Raw genomic sequence first — 24,030 nt, 5'->3', positions numbered from 1 at the left:
TCTTTACATTTATATTTCAGTTACCCATATAATTTTTTTTTAACAGAGGAATTCCTGGGAGGAAATGTGGCACAATAATACTGACAGCAGAGGAACTGAACTGTTGCCGGGTAAATTAAAAAAAATTGTTCACTGTGTAGCATGACCAGTCATTCTCTTATCAGCTCAGCTTTACATACAGGATTGTTGTGGGGAAAAGTAGAAAGAAGGTGCATGGTGCACAGTGCCTTGAGCTAATGGATGAAAGGGAGGGAGGGAAGGAAAAAAGGAAAGTGTTCTCTAATAGTTAACTGGAATCAATAAAAACACTTTCCCCTTTGACTATAATTCATTACAGTAGCAACCAATTCCCTAAAAAGATGATGGTTCTCTAAAGTTGAAAAGATTCTAGAGAGGAGACTCACTAGAACCCAAAAAGCAAAAAAAAGGTCAAATCTTAGCCCCATCTTGCTGTGATTGCATGGATCCTAGGAGCTCTTGTATGGTGCTTTTCACTCTTAATCTTTATCTTGAAAAGTATCCACAAAACAAAAGAAGCTTCTTCTGAATATCAGCATTATTTTCTAGATGACTACTGAATTACAATCCTATGTCATTGCATTACGAGCTACTACAAATCCACAATATTGCTATTAAGAAGGCATCGTGATTGGAAAAGCAGAAGTCACTTGCTATCTGAAATTTCCCAGCCAATGGTTCCAAAAAAAGAGAAATATATTTATCTAGCCCACAAGAGAGAGGGAGAGAGCACTCACTGCCTCTCTGGGGGAATGTTTTCGGTGATGCCTTAACCAGACACCTCAGTGTGGGTGGAACAATAGATCCTCTAGCAATGGCAGTGGTAATGGTAGCATGGCCACTGGCTACTTCAGTGAAGCAGGTTGCTGACCTCAGATGTTTTTCTCAAATTGGAATTTTCTTAGGGAATGTAGCAACATTTTCACTCCATTCCCAGTATTAAAACACTCAGATGCTTTCCTTCAATGATCTTTATTTCTGAGAATGAACAAAGAATATTCTGATTCAGTTTGTTATCTGCCCAGCTACTCAAAAGAGAGTTCTGAAATTCACTCTTGCCCCCCTGAGCTACCCATAAATCCAGAATCACTGACTGATATACTTTTCAAACTTCCCCTTGCCGCTACCTTGATTTTTTCTGCTACAATTTTTTTATTATATTTAGTATATGCTCTTAAAATCTATTTCCATTCTTAGATAATACCACAGGAGGGTGTGTGTGTGTGTGTGTGTGTGTGTGTGTGTGTGTGTGTATGTATGTATGTATATGTATATTTGACAGGTAGAGACCCTGGGCCTAAAATGAGACCCTGGGCTTAAAATATCATTCCATCTTAGTATTAAAAATCCAGGCAACTACTAAATGTTTTAAAGACTTTCATTACCTTTATTCTTTATTCTAACTTTATTCTAATCTATTAGAATATTAAAAAATTAAATTGTGCATATTTTATGTAAATTGTTCTCTGTGATTTAAGAATTAATATTTCTGTTATCCCTTTATTCTTTTAGGAAGCTGTTTTGATGCAATTTTGTGCAAACAAATTAGACAAGAAAGACTTTTTTGGGAAATCTGATCCCTTCCTGGTATTTTTTCGTAGCAATGAAGATGGCAGGTAGATATTCACATTTGTTCTGCTAAATATTCAGTCTTATAAGCTTTAATAGTGATTACTGGATTCTCTTCATAACCTATGAAAAGTTTTCTCCTTACTTTCATAGCGTTATCAGCATTTTTTAATGGATCAATATCCATCTAAAATATCCCTGTAAAAACAGTAGTATCTGTAAGAGAGATCTAGTTGTCCCAGCGGACCACCACTTGAGTATGAGCAAACAGTGTGCTGCAGTTGCCCAAAAAGCCAATGCAGTCCCGGGCTGCATCAACAGGGGTAGAGCATCAAGATCATGAGAAGTTACAATACCACTTTATATTAAATATTAAAGCCAGTTCTGATTATCATGATACAAAAAAAGATGCTAAGACTCTAGAAAGTATGCAGAGTACAGCAACAAAAATAATAAATTGTCTAGAAGCTAAATCAAATGATAGTGGTTGAGGTAGTTAATATGTCTAGCCTATCAAAGAGAAGGATTAGGGGGACATTATAACTGTCTTCTAGTACGTTGGGGGCTTTCATAATGAAGAGGGCATTGGCTTATTTACCAAAGCAATAGAGTGCAGAACAAGAAGTAATGGGTAGATTCTTGTTAAAGAGAGATCCAAACTATAGAAGTAAGGTTAAATTGTTTTGACAGTGAGAACAATTAATCAGTGAAATAGCTTGCTTCCTGGAGTTGTGGGTGCTCTATCACTGGAGATTTTCAAAACTAGAATGGACAACCATTTGCCCAGAATTGTATAGGATCTCTTGCGATGTGCAAGGGGTTGGATTAGAAGATCACTGAGGTCATTTACAATTTATAATTCTATGTTCTATGTAATTTAAACTTGTTGATTATGAAAGAACATGTAATTCCCCAGTGATTTATGATGTTAGGTAGAGGGAACAGTTACAATTAGATACCATCTCCAAAGCTATAAAAACAAAATTATCACAATCCTCTGCTCTGCTTGCTTTGACTTCTATTATCTTTCTCTTCTGCACTGATCATGTTTTTTTAATTTACAAATGTTCATTCAAACTATGAGGCATCAGATCTTTCACAGTTTTTCCTGATGGCAGATAATAAATACAAAGTAAAAAAAATAAATTTTGTTTTAGTTTCACAATCTGCCACAAGACAGAAGTTGTAAAGAACACTTTAAATCCAGTATGGCAGGCATTCAAGTTATCCATCAGAGCACTTTGTAATGGAGATTATGACCGGTAAGTGAAGCAATTTTTTGTTTAAATGTGTCAAAATGCTTATAAGATTGTGTATTTTAGTTGAATCCTTTTAAAAACCTTTTAAAATCCTTTTTTAAAATTTTGAATTCATAATAAATATTAATATTTTATTGCTTATTTTATTACTGTTATGAATGTCCGCCAACCCAGTCTGATGTACATGTTTACTTAGAGGTAAAATCCAATAATCCCATATAATGTTAAGTTACTGTTCATAAGAGTACAGCCTAAATGAAATAGAGAACATTTTTAGTACAATAGGTGCTTTTCTTTCTACAGATGATTGACAAGCAGATAAAAAGCAAAATGTCAGGAAACAAGAAATTACTGCTGCTAGTACACTAAGATATTAATTACTGCTCTGTATTATTAAAAAGTAAACATTGATGATGATTCTTTCCTCAAGCCAAACTATTAAATTTCATGGAAATGTCTTCTTGCTTAAAATAGATTGGATAAAAATAAGACTAAGAAGCTTCAACAGAATACATGGTACTCTCATTCATTTCATAACATCTATCATATCAAGAGATATGAATCTTGAGTACTACATTCAATGCTTCTGATAAATAAATTCAGTTTAGGTGATTGCCAACATTACTGATACAATCGCTACTTCAACTGATCTATCTTCTCTTCCCCCTTTGCCACCTTCAGTGTGAAACTTCAGGCTACATTATAAGCCACAGAATGGAGGAGGAAAGTTTCAGAGCAGTCTGTCAAGGTATTCTGAACTAAACCAAGTGAAGAAAAAGTAGCATTTGCAGTTGACAAAATGAGTTACGTGTTTGTATAGAAAATCTGCTGCCTTTCCTTTTCTTCATTTCATTGTCAGAATAAAGTCCCCCCCCGATCATAGAGATAAATTAATTATAATATATTTTCAATGCAGAAATGCTGAATTATGTACATTAACCTTAATCTTTTTTTAAAAAAAACAAACAAATATTTAGGAGACTTGTTCAGTCTCACATATTTGTCTCTGGACACTTGGCATCTTCAATTAATATGCCAGACTTCTGCTTTCTTAAAAAGACATCGTGTTTTCACTAGCCAGTTTTCTTTGCTTTTTATGAGTGCCATCCATTGATGGAATGCAAAATATTAATCTAGTGCACACATAAAAATCCTATGAGTTGTTTGTGTGCAGTTTATGAGGTAATACCTATATCAATATTTATCTAGACAAGTACAAATGATTATAAATGATATTATTTAAATAGTCTGGTTTTTGTATGGAAATTAGTTGTGAGTCCCAACCAATTTTCAGCTGAAACAGAATTGAAAAAAGTTACGGGCATGTCTGTAATATAAAGTCATTGATTTTGGAGATCTGATAGCAATGATTGTTCTTAATAGACTTAATATATTACTTTTAAAAAACCTGAGAAATACAATTTAACTTGCCATGAAATAAGCACTAAAATATTTCGTTTTGAAAGCAGGCAGTTCAATTAAAATTATGGCTACAGTTCAAATTGACATGGACTAGAAAGAGTATTCTTACAGAAAATGCTAATATATTCTGTGGTTTGAAATATGTAGCTTTCTGCATCGTTAATTTGTACTACTTTGAACTTTAAATTTATGAATAAATATGATTAACCATATATATAGACAACATTTAACATTAGTGATTCAAAGTATCTAGACATAATTCCTCAGAAGCAGCTTCATTAATTTATTGTATATCTGAACTGCCTTCCTCCATAAATTCTGAGGAAGGCGAAGTGACTCAAAATGATCTATTGATGTTTAAGAATCCAATCTGGACAAGCTGATAGGCTTCATCTGACTTGGAAATGAGAAAGAGGTAAAAGCAGTTTTAAAAATCATTGATTTCTTTATTCATGACACAAATTCAGTGAAACATTCCTTCATCTTATCAAAGCAGCAGTAGTAGTATAGGCTCTTATGAGGAGATCTGCAAAGCTGAAATCTTTATTAGTATTTCAAGATGAATATAATTTATAAAACTGTGGCTTCCCATTAAGCAAGATGGTTAATGTTGTATGATATCCATTCTTGTGAATGAAGAATTTGTTCCCCCTGAAATATTTCTCTGAGAGTAGATCCAACAATCCACATAATTCCAACTGAGTGTTCTTTTAGCATATTCTAAAATACCATACAGATAGTTTTATACTCTAGCAGCAGTATCTGCCTCATTGTTACATCTGCCTGTCAGTCATCTATGGAATGAGAAGTTGGGATAATTGGACCTACCCTCAGAGAAATGTGTTTTTCAGGTAGGGAAAAATCTTAATTATTTTTTTCATTTATACAATTCGATTAAAAATATTTTGTTCATTACATTTATGTAGTTTTGATCATCTGCCATTTCTTTACATTATATACTTGTAGATCCTTTTACATTCTACCCATGCTTGTTTCTTCCTAAGTCATAAAAATAATAGAATGACTGCTAAAAGTTACCAAATAAATGATATTGAATGCTTTGTGACAATGACTGAAGATTTGGTTGTTCCTTAACCATGTATTAATGTATTTGTTTAATTAAAAAGTTTAGTATTTCAGTTTATTTAAAAAATAAAATACGAAATATTTACATTAGCTCATTCCTTCATTGCAATAAAATTAAGTTACATAGATCAGTTTGGGTGAAATAATTATGCTAAAGCCAAGTGTTTGTTAAACTTGTATTTATATCAGTCCAGTCAACTGATATAATTTATGTTATTTGCATCAATTTACTTCATTTATTTCTTAACATTTGTATTATATATATAATTTTATGGAAATTATGTGAATTACATAATTATATAAATGATATCAATAGATGTAAATGTCATATATATTACAGCAGTTGCCTAGATTGTTTTGAGAACAATGGATTTTATTTTTTGGAAATTAAATCTCATCTGAAATTCTGTCTGTTATATCTGAAATCTGCTGAAGAGGAGACTACAAAATTGAGGTTTTACTCTATCTTCTCCCCTGTGGAACCTTATATTTGGATACCCACTTTTGGAATAGGTTGCATAAGGAATAGGTTGCAGACAGGTTGCATAAGACATATATTTTTCTCAGTCAAAGAAAGAAAAATCAGCTCCATTTTTGAGTAACTAGTTGAATTTTAAAGATTTTTTATAACGATCTTAGATTCAGTAGTACATTATCTTAATACTTACCTCTTGAAAGGATATCTTGAGACTTCTATAAATGAATTATATTGCCCTGTAAATTTGAACAAAATGATTGGCAGTGATAGTGCAGTTCAAATAATGTATTTTTTATTCTAGAATGTTTTCTTTATTTTTTACAGAACAATTAAGATAGAAGTGTATGACTGGGATAGAGATGGAAGGTAATTATTATATGCACCACTAATGTACAGAAGATATAGTGTTACTTATATTTTTAATGCTAGCTATTTGGGGTGTTATGAAGGTGCATTTATCAATTAATTTTACTGAAATATTTAAGATTGGAATATGCTTATTAAGAGAAAAGACATGAATCTTAGCAACTCTTACTGCTTGCCATTTCCTTACTTCTGCTCTCATTTATACACACATACACAAATACAAACATATATGTACATACACCGTACTTTTACACTGAGCATACTGGTGTGTGGAAAAAATTCTGATAAAATGCATTTGCCTCTTCACTTTTGAGAGACATGCTTTGAATTTTTATTTCTTTTATCACATAGAACCCCAACCATTTAGGCACCAGGGACCAGTTTCATGGAAGACAATTTTTCCACAGATCAGGGGGAGGGGGAGGATAATTTTGGTTTTGCTCACTCACTCATTGCTTACCTCCAGCTGTGTGGCCCAGTTTCTAGTAGGCTATGGACCTGGGGGTTGGAGACCCCTGTTTTAGTAAACAAAGAAAAGTTAATTTTTGAAAAGTGGCTGATGTGATATTTTTATCAAGAATCAAACTCTTATTTTTTGATGCTTTTGACCCTTCTTTAAAGAAAAAATAGTGACTTAACAACCAAACATTTGGCTCCTTCTTTTAAGTATATATGCACTCCGCAGCACCATTAACTACTTTGCCTCCCTATCCAATGAGTTGGCTATCCCCCCCAAGCTAAGTATTTTATGGATCACTGCCCTAATTGTTTCTTGGCCAGCAGATCTCTAAAATTTGCTACTTTAGACATTAGCACTGCCTTTCTGAATCTTTAATTTCTGTTAATAACAGTATGGTGTTATAGAAGATCAACTAGTGGCCAAATGCATACTATTGAGAATATGAACATTGCAGAGAGCTTGCTGTTATTATTAGTTTATAGAGATTTGAAATATTGAAATCAATAGTCTCCAAAATTGTGAACAATTAATTAAAAAAAAACCTTGGGCAAATATATGTGTCATTGTATTGTAATGCTTGATTCTATTAATGTGAATATTTCTTTGTTTTTTCTAGTCATGATTTTATTGGAGAATTCACCACAAGCTATAGGGAATTGTCTAGAGGACAGTCACAGTTTAATGTATATGAGGTAATGAGTTAAATTGATTCCCCCCCTCCCCCATCTTTCCTTATTTTAAGAAATTAATACTCATCACCTCAAATCTTTACTTAAAGCTTATTAGAGAAATTGAGAAAAGGTAAAAACAGTCTTTGGAACCTGTCTACTCTTTTCTTCTCCCATTACTCAGGCATATTAGTTTAACTACAAAGATAACTACAGGATTTTATAGAATTGAAATTAATTTCTTTTTAAACCCTTTACACCACACCAAATAAGACTTATTATTTAAAGTATGATGTATTAGATACTTAACTTAAAACATAAGAATCTCTTAAATACAGTATTATATATAGCTGTAATGTTAAACATAACAAGCACTTTTAAAAGTCTAAACCAGAGTTCCCCGAAGTGGTCATTATCAGCCCCAAGGACAATGGGGCTATACATTCTTGGTTTGTTATTATTCTTTGTAGTGTTATTAGTTAAACACTATTTATTAAATTATTTTTACATAATAAACATTTGGAGTTGGTGAATGATCTAAAACTTCTTGAAGAGGTCAATGTGTTGAAGGAGTTGAGGACCCCTGGTCTATATGTTTGAGAGAAATAATTGGGAAAGCATCCCTTTTTGTCTTGGAATTGCTCTTAGCATCTGTCTTAATAATCATCAAGGGATGAAAATCTATAGATGCACTCCACAAAAATGCCCCAAAAGTGCTTTTTTCCAAAAAGCAACTGGATTTTCTTGATTTTTTTTCCTTTGAAAACATTTTTCTTCTTATCCAAGAAGTTTAGATGAATCTTGCTGTTGTGCCACTATGAGTTACTAGTCAACCTATTTGCATAGTACTAGGATTAAAATAGGAGATAGCACAGAGTCAAAAACAGATCATGCAACAAATCTTATTAGTTGCATTCTTTGACAAAGTGACTGAATTAGTGGGCAAGGAAAATGCTGCAGAGATAATATATTTGGATTTCAGTAAGACATTTGACAAAATAAAACACACTCTACTTCCTGGTAAGCTAGAAAAATGTGGGATAGACAGTATCAGCACCAGGTGGATATTTAACAGGCTAACAAAACACACTCAACATGTAGTCCTGAATGGAACTACATCTACATGGAGGGAAGTAAGCAGTAGAGTACCCCAAGTTCTGTCTTAGGCCCAATGCTCTTCAATATCTTTGTAAGCTGTTTAGATGAGGGAATAAAAGGGGAATTGATTAAATTTGTAGATGATGACAAGCTGACAAAAATAGCCAAAACCCCAGAAGATAGGCTCAATATCCAGATGGATGGAGGCTAAAACATAAGAAAAGTTGCAGGAACCGGGTGTGTTTACTAGAAAAGTTCCTGCAACTGGGTGAAGAGAAAGATTAGAGGTGACTTGATAGTAGTGTTCCAATATTTGAGAGGATGCCACAAAAAAGGAGGGGAACAGCTTATTTACCAGAAGCACCAGAAGAAGCTATGGTTGGAAAGTAAAAGGAGTAAAAGGAGAGGAGCAGCCTAGAACTAAGGAGAAATTTCCTAACAATGAGAACAATCAGTGGAACATCTTGCCTTCAGAGATTTTGTGTGTCCCATCACTGGAGGTTTTTAAGAAGACACTAGATAGCCATTTGTCTAAAATGGTACAGGGTCTCCTTGAGCAGGGAGTTGGACTAGAAGGTCCCCGAGGTCCTTTGCAGCTCTGATGATGTTCTACATTCTAGAGTTATTTAGAGGGTCATTATTCCCTATAACGGTCAGGGTTTTCCATGACAACACGCTCAGAATATTTTGATAGTACTTTTCAATGTGACACAATCACTGAAACATTGGAAGTTACGTATTCTCCTAGGATAACATGTTATAGCTCTGCTCTGTGCAGTGCATTGGTGGCCAGTTTTCTTCTGTCGACTGTCCTCTCACTTCACATCCAGACCTTTTGCACTACATCAGGGGTATCAAACTCGAATTTCATTGAGGGCTGCATTGGGGGTGGCAGAGGTCATGGCCAGGGGGTGCATGACCAGTTCAACATCACTCGTATCGGGGGTGCCTGTGGCGGCCTGAGCATTCTGCCAGCGAAAACACACTCCCGAGCTCCATTTTGGGCTGTGACGGCCTCCTGCAACCAACCCTCTGCTAGTGAAAAACGAGCTCCTTTCACTGGCTGTGGCACCGCAGGCCAAGTCCTTCACCTTTCCAGGGCAGCCTTGAGTTTTTGACACCCCTGCACTATATCATCCAGATGAATGACAGGAATTAATCATTTCTTTTTCATCATTACTGTTTAGTTAATTTTATTCCCATTACCTCACAATCAGGATGAGTCCAAAGTTAGTTAAAGCCAACCTTATTGCAAGCCTCATTGTTTTATTGACAATCCACTTGACAGACAAAGGGATTCTCCCTTACTACTTTAGAAACTTAGGAAAACCTACAATTCTTACTTTTCCATCCTTCCACAATTAACTCCAAAGAAAAAGATACAGTAGCAGCCAAGGGAGCCCATGCAAATTCATATTTGCTTTGGAAAAGTTAGTTGTTTGTGTGTAGTGGATGCTAAAGGGATACAGTTGAATTCTAAAGGTGTATGAAACAAGAAAAAACTTGCATTAATATTGAATATACTTTATTTACTTATCTTCCTAGGTAATAAATCCAAAGAAAAAAGCAAAAAAGAAAAAGTATGTTAATTCAGGAACAGTTAAGTGTCTGTTTTTATTACTTCATTTCCATGCTTTGTATTATGCTGAAGTAAGTTATGGTTCATTGCACAGTCAGCCAGATGTTCAAATTGAATTTCGCATTTTTGTCTATCTAACAAGTTCTTCCCAGGGACCTGAGATAGGCAGATGTGAATGTTTTGCGGTGTTATTGTTGCAGGATGTAAGGTGTTCTGAGCAATTGGCTGGTGGTGAATTTGTCAATATTATTATTTATTAAATTGATTTGCCACCCACTCCTGCCATAAGGTGACTCAGGACAGTTACAACATTATAATGAAAGCATAAATATATAAAATCACATTAAAATTACTGCAGTTAAATTCTGGAAGAATTTGCATAAGGAGCCTCCAAAATTTATCATCACTGAGTTTAAGATTGCTGGAAATATTAAAAATAGTGAGTAAGACTTGGTCTGGTACAATTTTGAGATTTTCACTTAAGACTTAACATAGTCTGGTTAAAAGGCATAGAGATCAATATAAAGCCTGAATAATTTTCTGTCCTAGGAAATAGTGATTAAATTGTCAGTAATAAAATTCATATGTTGGTAGTGAAGATCTTTTAATAAATGTGTCATTTAGCAAAAGCCAATAAGTTCTTCCAAAACATTTCAGAAATTAAATACAAATGGCTCAGTTATTCTGGGGAAACAAAAGCAGATAACTGTACTACTGTTCTTATTCACACATATAAAGTGAAACTAGGAATAATAACCTTGAACTTTGAACATTTTGTCTCTCCATGTTTTGTTTTGCTGTTTACACAGTTGGCAATCATTAATGCTAGATCAAGCAGTACTTTTAAAACATTAATTTAAGAGGTAATGCCGGTGATCTCTGAAAACAAAAGTGCATGCACGCAGTTGGACGGACAGAAGCTTTATTTCAGTCATTGACCAATAAAATTACATTCATTAAAATGAACAATATAAAAAGTATACCCTAACAAGAACTATTAGTAACCTTTTGTGGGCAAAGCTTACACATAAATATAGTAAATTGTTGCTACTTTTAGAGAAACAATTTTTTTAAATTGTTTAATAGTGCAAACAAAAGATTGTGTACCCTGAAATTTTAAATAATAGAAGGATAACCTGTGATTGTCTCTGTAGAACTTGGCAATAACATGGGCTGTGGTTTCTTTGGTATCCATATTATAGAGGCAATACTGTGTTTCAAATGGGATTTTCCTATATTTCCCTTTCAAGACAGCTGTGTGGAGAGCATTAAATCAAGTTAAAATAAGGCTCATCTCAATTTGGGAACAGTTATTGATGTAAATATGAGGTTGGTTTAGGCACACATTGGGTTATTTGCAATTATATTATTAAAGAAAGTAGCAATTTCTGTTGACCTTCTGTATCTAGGTAACATCCTTTGCCATCCTATTGATCTAGTTTGATCTGACTCTAAGGTTAATATGGCATCATTGGAGAAACCATAGAGACTCCGTTTCTTTTGGATCACTATTTCCCAGGAAGTTTGAGGTAGTTTGCTGAGATTACATGGATCAGAGGCATATAGTCTGAGTCCACTTGCTTGCATTACAGGAATTGATAGGAGAAATCCTCCAAACAGAGCTGTCAATAGGAAAATGACAGGACTTTTCTCAATAGTTGTGGATTTTGTAAAGTGGAGAAAAAAGTTGTTACTGATACATAACAGGATCAAAAATTTTCACTTTATTGTATAATGAAAAGTTTTAAATAAATATAAACTTTTCTAATTTAAAACAATATTTCAGTATTCTAAAAATAGATGTTCTTTATATGGCTGTTTTGAAAATTAATGTTCATTACTTCTTACATATTATTTTTTCTCAGGTAACATTACTTTCCTTCCTAGTGGAAACAGAAGTTTCATTTCTCGACTATATTAAAGGAGGGTAAGTAAATACTCCAGAAAACTGATTAAAAACAAGATTTTACTTCCATTAAGAATAAAATAGGAGCATAAATAGCTCTTCTTTGTACTAATTTCTTATAGACACATTCTTTTAGGTATGGTTGTCAGGCCTCTATCAAATGCAAAGACATAATACTACTAAAATATGTTTATTAGGACACGAAAAATCATAAATAATAGATTTATTATAGCAAAACTATAAAGCCATTATAAAAAAATCCAGTGCCTTCTGTATCAAATGCAAATTCTATTTATACTACAATGAGTATTCAAATTTCTTGTGCCTCTTTCTCCTGCTGCTCTTTATATAAAGGCTAAAAGCAAGTACTTGTGGTACCAGCCTGATGTAGGTACCAGTCTTCCAATCATGTGAGACCTAACTTTCAAACAGTATAAAAGAATATCACAACTTAGGAGTTTGGATTGTTATTATAAATATTTTATTATATTGTATTTATTTTACTATAAATATTATTAAGAATAGTAAATAAATAATATATGCTGTGTGATGCTGTGGTTGTTTTCCTGTAGATGTTCCATTACCAAACAAGGTAACGTCATCAGTGCTAGAAGGGAGTGGGTTTTTTTAAATTATATTAGTACGGGAGAACACAGTTCAGAAATGCAACTAAATCAATAAATTATCAACCACCGGATAGATTTAAATGTTAAAACATCCACCCAAATAAAAATATGTAGCAAAAAAACTTTAAAAAGGCCAAGGTCTCAAAATTAATTTATAATAAGTAATATTAAGTAATAAGTTAGTAATACCATAGTAAAGCATAGCTTATCATTTTGCGGACATGCTATTATGTCCTAATTGAACTCTTCACATGTGGATCTGGTTGTTCATGTCATTTTAAACCTTTCAGAAATTACAAACTACTAGGATTGTTACATTAAGTTGTTTTGTTTTGGTTTCTTTTGCATGATTGTTTAGCATTTGACTTAAAGACAGTTTTTGAAACATGAAAGCCTGTTTTTGCTTTCTGACATTTAAATTAAAGGTATTTGTTATTTAGTATATGGTTTGTCTTAATACATGTACTATCCAGGTGAGGATTTATCTGTCATAGGCCTCTACATTTTTTAGTGAAATGATGTACTTTTCACTTATAAATTATTTTTAGTAGCTGTATTAAAGTTACAATATATTTGTCTCGTCACATGGATTAATCCTTTGTGAGGGGATTACACTTTTAATTGTGATCCTGCCTAAATTTATACACATACTTAAAAATAAGGAATGCTCCAAATATATGACTGTCTTGTATAAGTTCATACTCTGAATGCCATTTTCATAATGAAAGTTTGGTTCTACTTTCTAAAAGATAATATATTCAGTATAACTTTAATTTTTGAATAATGCAGCTTGTAATTTATATATAGGAACATTTATAATTAAGTATATTTTATTGATTTTTTCTTATTATATTTCTTATATATTAAACCTCAATCTTAAACAATTTGCATCATTTATGCTTTCTTTGAATAGGACTCAAATCAATTTCACCGTGGCTATTGATTTTACAGCTTCAAATGGTAAGAATTGTGTAGTTTATTCACTTAAGTTGGACATACTATTCAGCTTTCTAAACATTTCAATTGTGGGAAATATTTTGAGGTTATATGCTTTCATTTTGGCATACCATATTCCAAAAGCTTAATGCAAATAAATTACAGCGGTTTGGAAGCAAAAGTACCTTACCTAAATAGAAAAGTGCTAACAACTTCATTCTGCATATTCTCACATTATGCTAAGGATTTCCCAATCTTAATAAGTGTTGCTTCAGGAGGCACTGAATGATGAAGCAAGAAGGGAGGAAATAAAGTCCTTTTATCAGAGACATTTCTGTCTATAGAAATGTGGATCTAAGCCAGTACATTCAAACTGAGAATGCATTATTAAGCACTCGAGAGAGAGTTCTTTGTTTTGTTTGCTGTGAAAAATGCTGTGCTGTATTTCAGTAATCTAGCATTGACTGCCTAAATTCCTTTCTGATATATTATTAGAAAAAGATGAGAAGCCTTGCGTTTCTGAAAGCTTTTAATTACCTTACTCATGAGGGCTATTAAAATGCTATTTGTTTTTGGCATTGTATGCTTATAATCATTGTTATTTACAGTAAAAAAAATCAAGTCTAAATCCAAGTTTGCATATATCTGTAGAATATGGTTATATTTGTATGCAATTTATGGTAATAATTTATATATACAAACACAGAGATGGCTGTTTAGGCTTGTTTTATAAAACCAGAAACGTATGGTTTTATATGATTAAAAAAGATATGAATCGCATGATGATGCCTCCTTCCCTTCTTTCTATCAATATTGCTGGAAGGAATAGTTTTATTAATTACACTTGCCATATATTATGAAATACTAACTCTGCTCAATTTTAATTATTTTTAATTAACCTGGAGGCAGCTTTTGTTGCTTGTTTTTGTTTTCAAAGTCAAATGAGCTCATGAAGCCTAGCAGAAAATTAAAGAAACCAAGTGATTGGGCTATAGAAGACCTCCAAGGTCCCTTCCAGCCCTGTGATTGTACAATTCTTCACATAATCTTAGGAGGTTCAAAATCATCCCACAGGCTCTAATGCTTACAGTGAAATATGGGCATCTGTTTTGGATGTGATTATGTAAAATTTTAGATACTTTTCATAGAGACATTTTTAAAAGGTTTTTTTATTTATTTTTAGAACCTGAAGCAGGTTTATCTGAAGCCTTTGATTTAGAGATAAGTTAGTCTCTCAATCTCCATTTCTCCATTTTAGTGACAATACTAGACTATCTAACCTCTGGATCGAACTGTTGTTGCACAATTTTCAAATTTAGCAAAATTAAAATTGCCATGATTGAGCATAATTTTAAAAATGAGCAAAGCAATATACCTCTGTACCAGGGGTGGGATTCTACTGGTTCTGTCCACTTCTGTAGAACCGGTTGCTCTGAAGAGCAGCAATAACAGAGATCATACATAGAACCGGTTCTAAGTCTGCTGCTGTTTTGGCCCACCCGCCCACCTGGGCTCTTACCTGACCATTATTTCCTGCATTTTCAACCACAGCTGCTTTGCGCGACACAGCTGTGGTTGAAAAAGCAGGAAAAAAGGGCTTTTCCAACCACTGCGCACTTGCATGCAGCGCTGCTCAGCCATCTGGGCAGCTCAGCAGGCTGTAAATTGCACTTGGGCAACTTGCGCGTGCACATGCACGCATGACGCAGAGCAACAGAACTGGTAGTTATATCGGTCAGATCCCATCCCTGCTCTGTGCCCATTTGGCCCAATAAATTCTTAAAATGAATATAGTAAAAATATACCTGAAGAAATACTTAACTTTGCTGTCCACATTTTGGAAAAGTTGGGTAGCTTTTTTACCACTAACACATTTATTGTTTAAGTCTGTTTTATTCACATGGAAAAGAAGGCAGCCTTTGATGAAATAATAGGGATTTCAGTTCCCTGTGGGAGGAAGGTAATATAGTTGAGGGCAGAGATAATCACAAATATATATTAACAGTACAAATTATATCTGTTAAGAAAGTAGCAGTTAGAGAGATTTTTGCTCCTACACTCATATCCTAGTCCTTGACTGCTTTGAAACTCATCGAATTTGGTACTCTAACATATTTTGTCTCGGTAGTCTTGTTTGTTTGGTACTCAACATGCAAACTAGAACTTGTCAGTGATGGTTGCTTCATGACTCGCTACCCTTTCCAGAGGGTCATGCATTAGTCACACGATAGCTCTTGCCCTGTGCACATCCCCTTGTGGTCTGGTCTTAGCTTGTGGTCATTTTGTGTATCTTTGCACTTTTTTGTCACTAGTACAAGTAAAGTGAAATTTTATTTTATTTAATCTAAATATTTATGTTTAGGTTTATTTTTTATATAAATTAATGATATACAGCTCTATACCACTTTTTACATATTGCCTTAAAAGTGTGCGTTGTCCTTAGTTTGGGAACACATTCAATTTACTTACATTATGAGCTGTGGTGGCGCAGTGGTTAGAGTGCAGTACTGCAGGCTACTTCTGCTGATCACCAGCTGCCAGCCGTTTGGCAGATCGAATCTCACCAGGCTCAAGGTTGACTCAGCCTTCCATCCTTCTGAGGTGGGTAAAATGAGGACACAGATTGTTGGGAGCAATAGGCTGACTGTAAACTGCCTAGAGAGGGCTGGAAAACACTGAAGCGGTATAGAAGTCTAAGTGCTATTGCTAATATTCCTTATGGGAAAAAAAATTGTTTGGTATTTATCATTTTTGTCATTCGTCCTGCCTCCTGGAAGCAGTTAATAATGAGTACCAAGGTAGCACTGTATAGAGAACCATATAACCATATATGTACTTTACATGTAAAGTCACATCTACTAAACATCCTCTACATATATTTTTTTAAAAACAGGTAACCCTGCACATCCAACATCACTTCACTACATGAATCCATACCAACTGAATGCATATGGAATGGCATTAAGGGCAGTAGGTGAAATCATTCAAGATTATGATACTGACAAAATGTTTCCAGCTCTAGGTTTTGGTGCAAAACTGCCCCCAGATGGAAGAATATCTCATGAGTTTGCCTTGGTAAGAAATTTGTTTGTTTGTGGCTACGTTGCTCTCCTCCTCCCAAGCCTCTGGTAAAAGTGTAGCTTTTAAGTTTTGGAATTGAACATCTACTTCGGTTGCTAAAGGCACATCCCTGATTCATCAATGTCGTTCTCATTATCATGACTCAAAAGCAAACATCCCTCCTAACTTAAAACAGCAATTCCTTCCAGAGACAAAATTACATGGCCACTCTAATAGAAGATGCTGAATTATATTTACTTTATTTACTTTACTTTCCTATATGAAATGCCTCACAAGTTACTAAAATAAGCACTCTGGTGAAGTAGGGAAAAGTTAGGATTTACAGTCTTGTAATTGCAGGTTGTCTTTGGGAATAGTCTTGGGATAACTAAGTGAACTTAAAAAGAAAAAGGCCAGAGTGAAGGATGTATGATCGGGATTCTTATCATCGTTTCCAGAATCTTGTGGCCTCACCTCCCTTACCCAGATTTGGAGATTTTGAGTGGATAATGGGCAAAATGGACGACTTAAGCTTTGCAGTTACTTACTTCATCCCTTAAAACCCCGGAAATCTACCTTAAAATACAGTTTTCCTACTTTTTTAAAAGTCTTAGTCAGCTCATACAATGCTTGGTGACCTTTATCAGTCATAATACTATTTTATAAATCACATTCTCAGTAATTAATATATTTTCCTGGTTTTAATTTACAGAATGGAAATCCACAAAATCCTTACTGCAATGGAATTGATGGTGTAATGGAAGCATACTATATGAGTTTAAAATCTGTGCAACTTTATGGACCAACCAACTTTGCTCCTGTTATTAATCATGTAGCAAGGTAATGAATAGGTCTAATATCCAGAACTGAAACTTTATATAATAATATTTAAGATTTTTAATGTAGTTTTCATTAAAATGAAAAGAACTGCATTATGCATTATTTGCATTAGAATATTATGCCATTATTACATAGTGTACTTATTTTAGACTTCATTTATCCCTCTTGTCTCTTTTAATGTGAAAGTTCATTTGTGTTTTTAATTCATGAATATTTAGGCAAGGGAATCGTTTGGGGTGCATAGGAAACAAACTGTTTTTGGGAGGCATTGTTTTTTTTAACACCTCATAGAACATAGAGGCATTCTGCCTTTCAGACCAGCTGTGGTTAAACAAAAATAAAATTTCAAATATTTTGTTATTCTGGATTTGGCTTAAAATAACCTTCAAGGATTATACAGGTGAAACTCAAAAAATTAGAATATCGTGGAAAAGTTCATTTATTTCAGTAATGCAACTTAAAAGGTGAAACTAATATGTGAGATAGACTCATTACATGCAAAGCAAGATAGTTCATGCTGTGATTTGCCATAATTGAGATGATTATGGCTTACAGCTCATGAAAACCCCAAATCCACAATCTCAGAAAATTAGAATATTGTGAAAAGGTTCAATATTCTAGGCTCAAAGTATCCCACTCTAATCAGCTAATTAAGCCATAACATCTGCAAAGGGTTCCTGAGCCTTTAAATGGTCTCACGGTCTGGTTCAGGAGGAATCACAATCATGGGAAAGACTGCTGACCTGACAGTTGTGCAGAAAACCATCATTGACACCCTCCATAAGGAGGGAAAGCCTCAAAAGGTAATTGCAAAAGAAGTTGGATGTTCCCAAAGTGCTGTATCAAAGCACATTAATAGAAGGTTATGTGGAAGGGAAAAGTGTAGAAGAAAAAGTGCACAAGCAGCAGGGATGACCGCAGCCTGAAGAGGATTGTCAGGAAAAGGCCATTCAAAAGTGTTGGGAACTTTCAAAAGGAGTGGACCGAGGCTGGAGCCAGTGCATCAAGAGCCATCACACACAGATGGATCCTGGACATGGCCTTCAAATGTCGTATTCCTCTTGTCAAGCCGCTCCTGAACAACAAACAATGTCAGAAGCGTCTTACCTGGGCTAAAGAAAAACAGAACTGGTCTGTTGCTCAGTGGTCCAAAGTCCTCTTTTCTGATGAGAGCAACTTGTGCATCTCATTTGGAAACCAAGGACCCAGAGTCTGGTGGAAGAATGGAGAGGCACACACTGCAAGATGCTTGGAGTCCAGTGTGAAGTTTCCACGGTCTGTGTTGATTTGGGGAGCCATATCATCTGCTGGTGTTGGTCCACTGTGCTTCATTAAGTCCAGGGTCAACACAGCCGTCTACCAGGAGATTTTGAAGCACTTCATGCTTCCTTCCACAGACGAGCTTTATGGGGATGCCGACTTCATTTTCCAGCAGGACTTGGCACCTGCCCACACTGCCAAAAGCACCAAAACCTGGTTCAATGACCGTGGGGTTACTGTGCTTGATTGGCCAGCAAATTCACCTGACCCGAATCCCATAGAGAATCTATGGGGCATTGCCAAGAGAAAGATGAGAGACATGAGACCGAACAATGCAGAAGAGCTGAAGGCCGCTATTGAAGCATCCTGATCTTCCATAACACCTCAGCAGTGCCACAGGCTGATAGCTTCCATGCCACGCTGCACTGAGGCAGTAATTTCTGCAAAAGGGGCCCAAACCAAGTACTGAGTACATATGCATGCTTATACTTTTCAGAGGTCCGATATTTTCTATGTACAATCCTTGTTTTATTGATTGCATGTAATATTCTAATTTTCTGAGATTGTGGATTTAGGGTTTTCATGAGCTGTAAGCCATCATCATTACAATTATGACAAATCACGGCTTGAACTATCTTGCTTTGCATGTAATGAGTCTATCTCATATATTAGTTTCACCTTTTAAGTTGCATTAGTGAAATAAATGAACTTTTGCACATATTCTAATTTTTCAAGTTTCACCTGTGGAGTGATTTTATGGATAAGTGGTATAGGAGTATGCTGTCTCTTCTCTCACATTCTATCAGTTGTCTGTCCCTTCAGTTATCAAGACTTTTCCCATTCTGCCTGTCTCTCCACATCTGCAAATGCCAGTGTTCTTGGGTTGTTGGTTTTTTTGCTATTTTTACACCACCCCAAAACAATACACTTTTGCTCAAAACATCTAGAGCGCTACTGTGTACAGAATAAACTTTTTGTGCATCCATAGACTCATTTGCAATTATAACTTCATTTCAACAACTATTAGCTTATTTTCACAGTATAAACAGAATGAAGCAAGACTTCACAGTGTTTTGCTCTATATCCATCATACTATATGTCAGTGGTGGCTAACCTTTTTGGGCTCCTGTGCAAAAAATTGTGCGCATGCTCACATGCCAGCACCCAGAAGGCAATGCATATGCCCCCCATTCCCCCTGCGCATGCGTGTGCAATCCCCCCGTGGCCGCCCCCTTATCTACACTACACCTTCTAGCTGATTTTTGGCCTGTTTGAGGCCTTTTTCAGCCTCCCAGAGGCTTGAGGAAAACTTCTGCAGCCTTTGCATGCCAAAAAATGGGCCCGTTTTATCACTTCTGGTATTTCTGGAAATACAGGAAGTGACAAAATGGGCCTATTGTTTGGCCTGCAAAGGCTTTTCTCAAGTTTCTGGGCGGCCGAAAAAGGCCTCAAACAGCCCAAAAATCAGCTGTAAGGCATGTACTTGCACAGTGAGGTAAGCTTGCCTGTGGCTCATGTGCCGGCACAAATGGTTCTGCGTGCCACCTCTGACACGCGTGCCATAGGTTCGCCATCACAGCTATATATTATTACCAACGTAAATCACAAATATCCTATCTTTAGACAATTAAGCTTTTCCAAGACCGGAATACTAGTAGACTCAGTTCAGTTCAATTAGAAAACAGGAATAAATCTAATGCAGCAATTCATTGCCCACTGCCACTGTGAGATACAAGGGCCTCCTCATAAAGCGAGAGTGGTTCAGACCCATAGCTTTTTCTTCATATAAATTAGCCATCTCTCCCCAGCACTGGATGGCCTTGAAGCTGAGTCATTTGTTGAGTGTTCTACATGACTGCCAAATCTGCCTTGAGAATTGCTAATTTTCTATTTTATAAATATAAAGGATCAGTATAAAAATGGAAAGAGGGACATATAACTAAGGCAGAATACCAGCATATTGGAAAAATCTGCAGAGATGAAGTCTGGAAGGTTAAGGCTCCAAATAAACCAAGACTTGCAAAAATTGTCAAAAATAATGTTAAAAGTTCTTTTCAACACGTGAAAAATAAGAAAAAAGTCAAGGAAACTCCGAAAAATATGGATAATGACCCAGTCCAGATCAATACCACTGAAAAAGAGAAACAAGAAATCCAGGAAAAAACCAGCTTGGTTACACAAAGAACTCTGATAAACTGAAAGACAAAAAGAAGAAGTACAAAAAATGGAAAAAGAGATGCATAGCTAAGGTAGAATACCAACAAATAGCCCAAACTTGCAAAAATGATCAGGAAGACAAAGACTCAGAATAAAGTAAGACTTGCAACAGATGTCAAAAATAAGTTTAAAAGTTTCTTTCACCACATAAAAAACAAGAAAAAAGTCAAGGAAACAATTGGTCCACCAATGAAAAAAGATGACAAGGAAGTAATGGGCAGTACAGAGAAAGCAGAGGTACTTAATTCATTATTTGCGCCTGTCTTCACGCAAAAAGATAATGCAGTCCAACCCACCAAAAACATAACCATAGACTAGGAATACAATTTGAATACTCAAAGGTTTTTGGTTTTTGTTTTTAAAATAATTGGGTGTTTATCACTTGTTTTAGTGTTAATTAGATTCAGATTTAAAAGCATTCCAAATAGTGTTTAGTATTAAAATGTGAAGACTTCTTTTTTGTTTTTTAGATATGCTGCCTCAATAAAAGATGGCTCCCAGTATTTTGTTCTTCTCATTGTTACAGATGGAGTCATTTCTGATATGGCTCAGACAAAGGAGTCCATAGTGAATGTAAGTTATGTTTTGTGACAAACTCTTTTTGGGAAAATGGTACAGACCACAAACAAGAAGCAAATTTTCTCTTCCTTTGTGAAAGGGGAAGATTTATCGTACTAAAGTAATCAATTTTTTTCCCAAACAAAATGGAGTAGATCCTTCTGTTTTCTAAATCTTATGTCTCTGTATGTCAGTTCCTAAATCTTAATTACTTGTATCTAATTCTATGGGTGTCTTTCTCTATATTTATTATTTTGATAAGTTTCTATTTAAAAAAATTCCCCCACTCCCTCTTTTACAGGCTTGCTTAAATTGCCCATGCCTGTATTAATTATTAGGGCTTAGTTAGCCCTGTCCTTAGCCTCTCTCCCAAGTGTGGATTGTGGAGTAACTTTATTCCCTATTCAGCCTTAGATCTCACCCCACTTTAGTCATCGCAGGCTTAGCTGACCGGCTGACATTTTGTAGGGTTTTTGGACAATTATACTTTGCCTCTATCCGGAGCTGTTCCTATGACTTTAGCATCTTTTCAGTTCCTGACTGGGTGTGGAACTGTGCTACAGCTCTAGCCGCCTGCTGTATATGTTAGTTAGTCAATAGTTTCTACCCCTCTTGACGGCATGCCCTCTGAAAAAACTCCCATCTCATCATGCCTCCAGTTTCACCCTCTGGATATTGGCTCTGGTCCTGCATGCTTACCAAGTTGGCTTTGTTCTGGAAATCGTTTGATGTGCTCAGCTGTGTTCCCCATCTCCTATGCATTGAGCTGGAGCACAGGCAGGATCTGGCCAATTTGGCTGTCTCCTTTTCCAAGAGAGGAAAAGAAAATGGGAAGGAAGTACCCTCACAGATTACAATGAGGCTGTCTTCCACATATTGAAAATTTAAGTTAAATAACATGTAAGATACCGTTTTTAAATGATGTAGGTTGAATCTTTAAAATATCAGAGATCAACAGAAAAATTATAAATGTCATAGAAGCAACCACATTTTGCTGTTTCAAGAACTAACTGGCCTTTGAAATATACTGTACGAGTTTTTATATTTTTATCTTTGAAAACATGGATGATAAGAAGCAACAAGAGAAGATTGAGGTTCTAATTTTCCTCCATACTTTTAAGTAATTTAGTTTTCATGTATGCTTGAAACTATTGTTTCATTTCCTGATGAAAACTTGAAAATACATTCCAGGTTGGTTATTGGATTCAAAAGTAAATAAAGTTTGATGAAAATAAAACAAATATTTTATTTAGCTATTTCACGAATGTTTTTTTTTAATATTAAGGGATAAAAATGTATATTTAAAATATTTTCCTGCAATACCTGAAAATGATGTAACTTTTCATTTGTTTTTCTTTTGAAGGCTGCAAAACTCCCAATGTCAATAATAATAGTGGGTGTTGGACCTGCAGAATTTGATGGTGAGGACCTCACTTAATACAGTTCCTGTTATCTAAAGAGAAGTTTTACACAAATCAGTGGGACAAATTCTGTGCTTTTTTGTTTAATAGTTTGTTATATCTTTCATATAATAAATTATTTGACAAAGTGATTAGTTAGTGGACCAGAAAAAATGCTGTGAACATAATACTTTTGTACTTCACTGAGGCATTTTACAAAGTAGACCACAACCTTTTACTTGATAAGATACAAAAATGTAGGTTAGATATCACCACCAGACGGCTTCACAAATGACTTAGCAACTACATCCAATCTGTACTGCTTAATGGAACTATATCTACCTGGAAGCAAGTATGCAGTGGGATATCCCAAGTTTCTGTCTTAGGCCCAGTACTCTTTAGCATCTTCATAAATGATTTAGATGCCAGCATGGTTGTTGGTTCAGTGGAGGCATCAGGGGCAGGTCCTTGCCCTGTTATCTGGGAACGGTTTGGCCTGCTGCTCCTGAGGAAGTTAACAGGAACTTTAGAGAATACTAGCAGACACACCCCTGTGTTTTAGATCCATGCCCTTCCTGGTTTTGGAAAGCTTCCCAGTACGTGACATGCTGGTGGGTCCTGGTGTGATTAATGCTCCCCTGCAACAGCTCCAGAGGTTCCTGGATGAAATGGATTATTTAGACCAGGGCTGTCAAAGTCCCCGCCCACAGGTAGAATGTGTCATGCGCTGGCCACGCCCATGCCCAGTTTAGCAATTGCACTATATAGATTATTTATATAGGAAAGCCACACATTTCATATCAGGTTGGCTGCATTGATTAATTTCAGACAGCGAAATAATGGGAATATTTTTTTTCTTTTAAGCCATGGAAGAATTGGATGGTGATGAAATAAGAGTTTCATCAAGAGGAGTTTATGCAGAAAGAGATATAGTACAGGTAAGACAAAAATATTAATGTATTGATTCATTTAAAAGATTTCTATAGCCACTGCTTTAAGCAAAATCGCCATAGGTGGCTCACAAATGAAAGTTAAAAAAAATGGGAAACTTCCAACTTCACCAACCACAGTACATCTTCACACATCCACAAAGTACTTTATTGGGCTCATAATCAGATAAGTGAACATGATAAGTAGAGAAACAAGCCTGGGTTATTTTATGGCATCATGTGAAATCTGTGATCCATATTGTTTTGCTGGTGGTGGTATTTGTGTGTTTGTATT

The 24,030-nt window shown here is 35.2% G+C and overlaps 1 protein-coding gene across 2 annotated transcripts in view; it reads left to right on the top strand.

Moving 5' to 3' along the window:
- Positions 1-24,030, top strand: part of LOC113437733 (copine-8) — a 66,394-nt gene that overhangs the window by 40,081 nt on the left and 2,283 nt on the right. For both annotated transcript variants that reach the window (XM_026702862.2, XM_026702861.2), the window contains 13 exons: positions 47-110; positions 1,531-1,634; positions 2,745-2,849; positions 6,157-6,198; positions 7,275-7,350; positions 9,970-10,023; positions 11,869-11,930; positions 13,449-13,495; positions 16,365-16,546; positions 17,244-17,371; positions 21,319-21,421; positions 22,770-22,827; positions 23,671-23,744. In XM_026702862.2, the coding sequence (XP_026558647.1) occupies positions 47-110; positions 1,531-1,634; positions 2,745-2,849; positions 6,157-6,198; positions 7,275-7,350; positions 9,970-10,023; positions 11,869-11,930; positions 13,449-13,495; positions 16,365-16,546; positions 17,244-17,371; positions 21,319-21,421; positions 22,770-22,827; positions 23,671-23,744 (1,099 nt within the window). The remainder of the gene's footprint in view (positions 1-46; positions 111-1,530; positions 1,635-2,744; positions 2,850-6,156; positions 6,199-7,274; positions 7,351-9,969; positions 10,024-11,868; positions 11,931-13,448; positions 13,496-16,364; positions 16,547-17,243; positions 17,372-21,318; positions 21,422-22,769; positions 22,828-23,670; positions 23,745-24,030) is intronic.

Source organism: Pseudonaja textilis, chromosome 5 (genome assembly GCF_049901715.1).
Source record: "Pseudonaja textilis isolate UNSWEBS1 chromosome 5, rPseTex1.2, whole genome shotgun sequence".
Lineage (NCBI taxonomy): Eukaryota > Metazoa > Chordata > Lepidosauria > Squamata > Elapidae > Pseudonaja > Pseudonaja textilis.
This window is presented reverse-complemented; position numbering and strand designations above follow the sequence as displayed.